Genomic DNA, 8,852 nt, shown 5'->3' on the forward strand with positions numbered 1-8,852 from the left:
TGCCTCAACGATATAGTTTATACATCTGCATATGAACAATCTAGACTGACATAAATAATATAGTGTTCAACAAGAAGAGAAGCGAAGATAAATTATTGTTCATAGCCAACACCATTTTTGCTAAGCATATGACGTTAGAAAATCTGATAAGAAATTAATCTCAATTGATAACGTCTATCTTATGGCGGACATCCATTATTGCAAAGTGAACACATATGCAACAATGGACACCGATAAGGGTCTAGCTGTAGGAGGAACAGTGGCACGGGATAACATAGGCAGAGTTTGCAGAATGGGCATGTAAGTCTTTACTGGAATTTCAATGTGGGGATGGCAGAATTGTTGCCTCTCAAGTGTAGTATGGAAGTGGATGGAGCAATTCGTATACACACATTTCTATAGAGATGTTAAATTGTCTAGTTTATTCTATAGCTAGACAGAGTTTGCAAAATAAGATAGAAACTGTTTCAAATGATGTCGTTATTGGAGCCATGAAAGACATTATAACTACTGCAGTAAAATCCTCATCTCTTTTAAAACAAAACAAATTCTACATATTTGTCCAAAAAAACTAACACATGCTGCTAGGGGTGAGCACGGTTATGGGGAATTCGGGATTGACAAATTTCCGGAACCAAACCAAAAATCGGGATAATAAAAATTAGATATCGGATCCGTACCAATAATCGGTTCGGTTCGGTTCGGAGATTTTATTTTTTGGTACGGTTCGGTAAGGGGATTCAGTTCTAATGGTTCGGTACGGTTTGGTACGGATATCACTAAATCCACGGATATTGCTTTATTTAAAATATGATCTCTACAATATTATAATATATTATTTTGCCTTTTAAAATTAATTAGCTACTCATTCATTTTTTATATTTTCAACTATCACAAATAAATAATTATCAATAAAATAAAAGGGCACAACATGTATATTATCATTCGATAAAGTATTAAATTTTTTATTTGATAAGGGTATTTTTATCTATTCTCAAATCTAAACTATATCTTTTTTGTTAAAACTATGTAATTTGTTCAATAATAGAAAATAATGAATATGTAAATTTTTCATATAATTTTTTTTAAAAAAATATAATAATTATTAAATATTTGACAAATTCATCTAATTTTATAAAAAAAATCAATGTTTAATAATTCAAAATTAATACGAATATAATAATCAAATTAAAAATAGAATAATATATATATATATATATACATATACATATACATATAATTTTAGTTCTTCGGGTATAAGTTCGGTACTTCGGTTCCGTACGGTTTGGTTAGGTTCTCGGTACGATTATTTATAAAAGATCCATAACCGTACCAATAAAATTTCCGGTACGGTTCGGAGAAAGTCAATGGTTAACGGATATTTTCCAGTCTTGGATATTTTCAGTCCGGTTTTTGGTTCGATTTTTTGCGATATTCAGGATCTGTGCACACCCCTAAATGCTGCAGTAAAAGTTAATTTTCTATATTTCTGGTGTTATTCATGGGCAGAATATTGCAACTGTCGCTGCTGTCTTGGATGGGGTTTCTTTGGAAGCTAATGATGGTGTGGATAGAATTAGTTCGGAAAATGATGAAGTTGAAGGAGGTGCAGTAGAAGGATCGAGGGTGAGTGAATCTTTGACTCCATTTATGCAAGTTTGGAATTCAAAAGCTCCGCCACGTGTTAAATTTTTTATTTGGTTAGCTCTGCATAATAGAGTTCCTTCGCTAGATTTTTTGGCACGGCGCTCAATTATTTCTGCAGATAATTCTATTTATATTCTCTGTGGTGTGGTGGAGACGCAGGACCACATTTTTATTCACTGCGATTTTGCTAGAGGCATTTGGTGTGCTATATTGCAGAAGCTAGACATCGGTTGGAGTTTTCCATCTCCTTTTTTTGGAGTTTATGATTCAATGGCAGTATATTGTTTCAAAAGGTCCTTATTGTCATATGTGGAGGATTTTTTGGTTCCTTTTAGTTTGGGAGATCTGGAAATGCAGAAATGGGAGAGTTTTTCAGAATAAGACGCGGGATAAGGAGGGAATTATTTTTATCTGTTGCACGAAGGCGGTTTTTTTGTTTAAACTTTGTAATAGGGAGTTTTCTTATTCAGGGTTCGATTTCTACATAAACCCTTTTTGTATTCTGTTTTTAGGATCTTGATTTTTAGCCTTTCTCTTAGCAGTAGCCTCTAGTGTGTCTCCTTTAGTGTGCCACTTCTTGTGCGAAAGCATTGAACTGGCTTTTGCCTCTTCGTGTGGCCTAATATACATACTATTCATAAAAAAAAGTTAATTTTCTAAAAAATAGATATTTTATAATAATTTACTAAAAATTAATAAAGAATATTTTTAATATAATAAAAATAAAATTAACAGAAAGGTCTAATGTCTTAAAAACCCCGACCTTTTAGTCCCTTTTCAATCATACCCTGACGTTGCAAATTTGTCAATTTTACCCTATTTTGCATTTTTGTGTTTCAATTGTACCCTGAAAAATTAAAGGGTTAATTTCTAAAAAAATCACGAACTTTACACGAAATTTCATTTTAATCATGAACTTTAAAAGTTGTCATTTAAAGGCACGAACTTTCATTTTGTTTCAAATCTATCGCCAAAGTAAAATCCGATGTATTTTATCGAACCAAAAATTCCTAATCCTATATACTATAACTAAAAGATAATAAGATTTAATGTCGATTTATAATTTGGGTCTTTCATTAATGATTTATTAAAGAATTTAGTCAACAAAAATACACTGAAATGATAGATTTGAAACAAAATGAAAGTTCGTGCCTTTAAATGACAACTTTTAAAGTTCATGATTAAAATGAAACTTCGTGTAAAGTTCGTGATTTTTTTAGGAATTAACCCAAAATTAAATTAACGTCTTTTGCGTTTGGAAATTTGTTTAAAACATTCTACATGTCTCGCATATATTAATTGTATATTTTTAAAATTTATTTAAATTTTGTTAAATTACTTAAGAATTTAAATTAGTGTTAATTTGATTATGGTTTTTAGTTAGTTTTTAAAAATAAAGGACTTATTTGTACTTTTTTGAATAAAAAAGAATTTAATTTCATGTTTAGACTTAATTAATTGAATGACTTCATCATTTAAGTAAAAAAATTAACAAAAATTAAAATATTGGGGTACAATTGAAAACGGAAAATTTAAAAATGGGTAAAATTGACAAATTTTCAATGTCGGAGTAAAATTGAAAAAAAGTTTAAAGGTGAGGGGTTTTTGAGTGATTAGGCTTCAGAGAAAATATCTATTGAATGTAAAGCATGCATGAGAGCAAATGTGAGGGCCACGACATATCTGGCGCTGTGCTCCAGAACAATGTACGTAATTATTATTTTATGTTGAATAAATATATTTATTCTATATTTAAATGGTTGATCTGCAAATGATTGTAAAAATATTTGTTTAAAATAATCAGCTCTTATCTGTATTTAGTTATTAGATGTGAAATGCAGCAAACAGATTTTAGTTGCTCTTTCGCATTCTCATCCCATTCTAACGCAACTTGGCTCCATTAAAGAGTGGACTTTTTTCTTAGCAACCATATATTTTGTGCACTTTTGATTAAAATAAATTGAGTTATTGAGTGCACTTTTTAGCTTTATTATTTTCTTTTTGCAACGTGGGGATTTCTTCTTTTATTTAATTTTTATATAAGGGTGTGTTTTAACATAATTAAAGTCTATAATAATTCTCCATCGTTGTGTATATATCACTAAATGTAAAAGTGTGACTTTAGATCAGGATCAAGTTCTACAACATAGAACAAACGGACAATAAACGCTAAAATTAAATTTAAAGTGTTTATTTTGATACACAAATTAGTATAAAATATATAAAAAAAATCGTGAAAGAATATTGGTACAAAAAAAATGTGTTACCCCGTGTTATATGAAAAATTATACAATATAACTATTACGTTATGTTACTTTACAACAAATTAAAAGTGCATTAGTTATGGTAATTTTCAAAGATCTTACGACCTCAATACAGATGTAATTATCCTCACCGTGCGATTTCTTCTAATCCTGTTACTAAACGATTTAATGTGTCCAAAGTGGTTACCTCTCTGAATCCTGAGAATCACTCAGCTGTGAATATTTCGTATGAGCATGCTAGCTCCTCTAATGCTCTGGGTAATGCTTCTAGTGGGATGGTTAACCAGGTGGAGGAGCTTCAAGATATGGACATGGTTGTGGATGAAACTGTGCCCCCTGATATTGATAATACGAATCCAGGAGTGTTGGGTTGTATTTCGAATCAAGTAACAGGGACTCAATCGAATATTATTTCTGATGTGGATATGGGAGAATTTCAAATAATTCCTGAAGGAAATGTGGTGATTAATGGGGTTCCCATTAGGCAGGAGTGTAGACGTACGTGATGCGTTTGGTCTGGTTTCTGTTTTCTTTCGCCTTATTTATTTTAATGATTGGTACACATAATATAATGGTGTGGAATGTTCAAGGGGCGGGTTCTAAAGCTCGTAAGAGGGTTTTTAGAAATTTCTGTTTGAAGTACCGTTTGGATATTGTAGGCATTGTTGAGCCTAGAATCAGTGGTAGAAAAGCCGATGACTTTGTTAAAGCTAGTGGTTTCGATTTCTCTCATAGAGTGGAGGCGAATGGTTTTTCTGGAGGTATCTGGATTTTGTGGAAGTCTGTTGTAAAGGTTGAGGTGCTGATTAACAACAAACATTTTATCCATGTCAGGGTGGGTGAAGGTGTAGACTCTTTTTTATTAACGATTATTTACGCGAGCCCAAATGCTGCTCTGCGTAAATTTGTGTGGGAAGACCTCTCTTTAATAGCTGCTGGTATCCGAGAGCCGTGGATCTTAGGAGGGGATTTTAACGCAGCGATGAAAGAAGGGGAGAAGAGAGGTGGAGCAGTGGGCTGTACTGGTTTGTGCAATCTCTTTAAAAGCTGGGTAGAGGATAATCATTTGGAGGACCTGGGTTTTATCGGTCCTAAGTTTACTTGGAGGAGAGGTAATGTGATGAAGCGTTTGGATAGGTTTCTATGTAATGAAAAGTGGTTGCAAAAGTGTGACAAACCAGTTTGTAACCCATCTCCCCCGTGTGCAGTCGGACCATTGCCCGATCCTTTTGCAAATCAATGGCAGCAGTTACGTCCACACAGCTGCTAAGCCCTTTCGTTTTTTAGCAGCCTGGGTGGGGCATCCCAAATTTTTGAATTTGGTTGAAAATAACTGGAAGTCGCAGGAACCTCTAGTTAATTGTATTAACCGTTTTACTGAAGAGGTGAGACATTGGAATCACCATGAGTTTGGGAACATCTTTAAGAGAAAGAATAACCTGCTGTCTCGTATTAATGGGATTCAGAGAACTAGAGAGGTGTTCTTTTCTCAGAAGCTTGCTGATCTGGAGCAGAAGCTTAAAGTGGAGCTGAATGAAACTCTCTTACAGGAAGAGTTGTTGTGGATTCAAAAGTCTCGTTCAGAGTGGATTTTGGATGGTGATCGTAACACTAAATTCTACCACCAAAAAGTTAAGCAGAGGAGGCGGAGGAATAAGATTGTGGCGCTTAAAGACGAAGAGGGTAACATTATTACGGATCAGGAAGCTCTTAAGGAGCTGGCTTTAAACTTCTTCTCTAATCTTTTTACTGGAGCTGGTGACCTAGAGAGCTTACCGCCTAGTGAGTTCTCTTTTCCTGTGATTGAGGCTTCTATCTTGTCTAAGATCTCGGCGGTTGTGACGGAAGAGGAGATCAAGCTTTCTTTGTGGGATATGAATCCCTGGAAAGCCCCTGGGATAGACGGTCTACATGCCTCTTTCTATCAAAGCCATTGGAGCATCGTGGGCCAGAAGCTTGTTAGTTTTATTAAAGATATTTTTTCAGGTAGCCCCATTCCGCCTGAAGCTAATAAGACGCTCATTACTCTGATCCCTAAGAATGATTACCCGGAGTCTCTAAAACAATACCGCCCTATCAGCTTATGTAATGTTTCTTTTAAGATTATCACCAAGTTGATTGCCAGAAGATTGCAGCAAATTATGCCGGTTATCATAGGACCGGAACAAACCAGTTTTGTAGCGGGGCGTCACATTACAGACAACATTATTTTGGCACAGGAAGCCATGCATTCTATGCGGAAAAAAACAGGAAAAAGGGGTTATATGGCAATCAAAATTGACCTCGAAAAAGCTTATGATAAGATTTCTTGGCATTTCCTTCAAGAAACTCTTGTTTTAGCTGGAGTTCCGGAGAATATTACTAAAGTGATTATGCAGTGTGTTACCACTACGACGTTAAGTATCATGTGGAACGGGGCTCCACTTCCTGCTTTCCATCCTTCTTGTGGTCTTCGTCAAGGTGACCCACTTTCCCCATATCTCTTTGTTTTGTGTATAGAGAGGCTTGCGCATATGATTAACTCGGCCGTTACTAATGGGAGTTGGAGGCCGCTTCGTTTGGGCAGGAACAACCCTCCTCTATCCCATTTATTTTTTGCGGATGATCTTATGTTGTTCTGTGAAGCTTCTTTGGATCAAGGAAGAGTGGTGAATCAGATTCTCCAAACCTTTTGCAAAGCGTCGGGTCAGCGAGTTAATAATGAAAAAACTAAAGTGTTGTTCTCGTCGAATATCTCGAATAATATGGGTAATATGATTGCCAACAACTTGGGTTTCTCGAAGACTTCTGATTTAGGGAAGTATTTGGGAATGGACCTAATTCATGGGAGAGTTTTAAATAAGCACTCTAAGGGTCTTATGGACAGAATCAACAGTAGACTGGCGAGCTGGAAAACTAGAGTGCTATCCATGGCAGGGCGTTCTACTCTTATAAAATCTGTTGTTTCCTCTATTCCTATATATTCGATGCAAACCATGGCTATTCCTATGGGTCATTGCAACCAAATTGAGGCGGATAGTCGTAAATTCCTTTGGGGATCTTCTGATGGGAATCGCAAGCTGAATCTTGTTAAATGGGATTATGTTTGTCAGCCTAGGAGTAATGGAGGCCTTGGTTTTAAGAAGATGAAATCCATGAATGTTGCTCTTTTGATGAAGTTGGGGTGGAGCTTAATCACTAATCAAGACAAACTCTGGGTTAAAGTTGTTGCGGGGAAATACAGATTTGATTTTGAGAATCCTTCGTTACCTAGGTTGAAGGGTTCATCTCATCTTTGGCAAAATCTGTATAAGATCTGGAGCGATGTGCGTCAAGGAGTGCGTTGGGCTGTTTGCGATGGCAAGAAGGCTCGCTTTTGGTTGGATCCGTGGCTCGGAGAAAACGTGGTGCTTAGCCAGGTAGCTATTGATCAAATTCCTCCTGAAGAAATTAATGGCACTGTTAGTTATTATTCTGATATTAACGGTAACTGGAGCTGGAACAAATTCACCCATCTCCTACCGTTTGACTACTTGAGCAAAATAGCTAATTCTTGCCCTCCAAATGAGGAGAATGGTCAAGATTTTATTTACTGGGGGCTCTCCCCTTCTGGGAATCTTTCTACTAAGTCTGCCTATAATCTTATTGAGAGTCGGAATTGGGAGGCCACAAATACCTGTTGGAAAGTTACTTGGGAGTGGACTGGCCCTGAGCGCATTAAACAGTTTATTTGGCTTGTTATGCATGGAAAACTTCTTACTAATGCGGAGCTAAATAGGAGACATATTTCAGATTCTGCTGTCTGCAGTAGATGTGGAGTAGAGGTGGAAGATTGCGATCATGTTTTGAGAAAGTGTTGGGTCACTAAGCTTCTATGGTCCAGATTTGTGAAACCTGCAGATAGGGCGCTCTTTTTTAATGTTCCTTTTCAGGAATGGCTTGTGGATAATTTATCGGGCTCTTATAAGTTGAATTATGATGGTGACTGGCCTCAGACTTTTGGAGTGATTATTTGGAAAGCTTGGCATTGGAGAAATCTTGTGGTCATTGCTAAGGAAGATGCTCCTTTATCTCAGATCTTTTATGAGATCCAGACGCAATTGAGGTATATGCAGGCTTCTCAATCTTGCGTTCTGTTGGCTAAGAAAGCTACGAAAGAGAAGACTACTGTCAGCATCGGTTGGTCTTGTCCGCCTATGAACTGGGTCAAGATTAATACTGATGGGGCTTTTGACCAGAGGACGGGGATAGCAAAAGCTGGTGGTCTGGTGAGAAATGCTATGGGTAACTGGCTGGGTTCGTTTTCAATGACTATCGGTTATGACTCAGTTTTGGGAGCTGAGTTTAAAGGGGCCTACCACGGTCTTCTCCTTGCTTGGAATCTGGGGTGTAGGAGAGTAATTCTCGAAGTGGATAATAAAATGGTGGTGGAAAAGGTTAACAGTAATGAAATGGCGGGTCATCATTCTAATCTGTTGTGCGCTGTTAGAGCTTTGATAGCAAGGAATTGGGAGGTGAAGGTTCAGCATGTTTACAGAGAAGCTAATAATGCTGCAGATCACTTAGCTTCTAAAGGTCATGGAGATTTGAGCGGCTTAGTCGTTCATGAGAGTATTCCGAGCAGTCTAGTGTCGTGGATCCTGCATGATATGCATGGGACCGCTTATGATAGAAACATCTGTGTTTGATTTTCCTTAGGCTTTCTTGTCTCTTCTCTTGTATCAAAAAAAAAAAGTGCATTAGTTATGTGAAAAATTGAATATAAAAAAATAAATAATAATTAAAAAAATTCCCTAAAACAAATGCTCATTGGCTTGTTATAAAAATGATGTGATATAACGATTGTATGGGATAAATACTCGTGTTATATAGGTCAGGCTCGGGATAAAACCACCAAAGAACCCAAGTAAAACACTGTCCTAAACCAAAAACCTATACATATGGAAAAGATGGTTTTTTTGT

The 8,852-nt window shown here is 36.3% G+C and overlaps 1 protein-coding gene across 1 annotated transcript; it reads left to right on the forward strand.

The window, feature by feature from the left end:
- The first annotated feature begins 4,482 nt into the window (after positions 1–4,482).
- On the forward strand, positions 4,483–8,578 carry LOC126672232 (uncharacterized). The gene is made up of 2 exons (XM_050366181.1): positions 4,483–5,023; positions 5,202–8,578. The coding sequence occupies exons 1-2, from the start codon at positions 4,483–4,485 to the stop codon at positions 8,576–8,578; spliced, it is 3,918 nt and encodes a 1,305-aa protein (XP_050222138.1).
- Positions 8,579–8,852: the final 274 nt, after the last annotated feature.

Source organism: Mercurialis annua, linkage group LG3 (assembly GCF_937616625.2).
Source record: "Mercurialis annua linkage group LG3, ddMerAnnu1.2, whole genome shotgun sequence".
Taxonomy (NCBI): Eukaryota; Viridiplantae; Streptophyta; class Magnoliopsida; order Malpighiales; family Euphorbiaceae; genus Mercurialis; species Mercurialis annua.

Bases quoted from the DNA above. Each gene is read 5' to 3' on its own strand.
- LOC126672232 (XM_050366181.1), top strand. From the start codon at position 4,483: ATGGTGTGGAATGTTCAAGGGGCGGGTTCTAAAGCTCGTAAGAGGGTT. The intron at 5,024-5,201 runs GTAATGTGATGA...GTTTTTTAGCAG, and splicing joins TAAGTTTACTTGGAGGAGAG to CCTGGGTGGGGCATCCCAAA.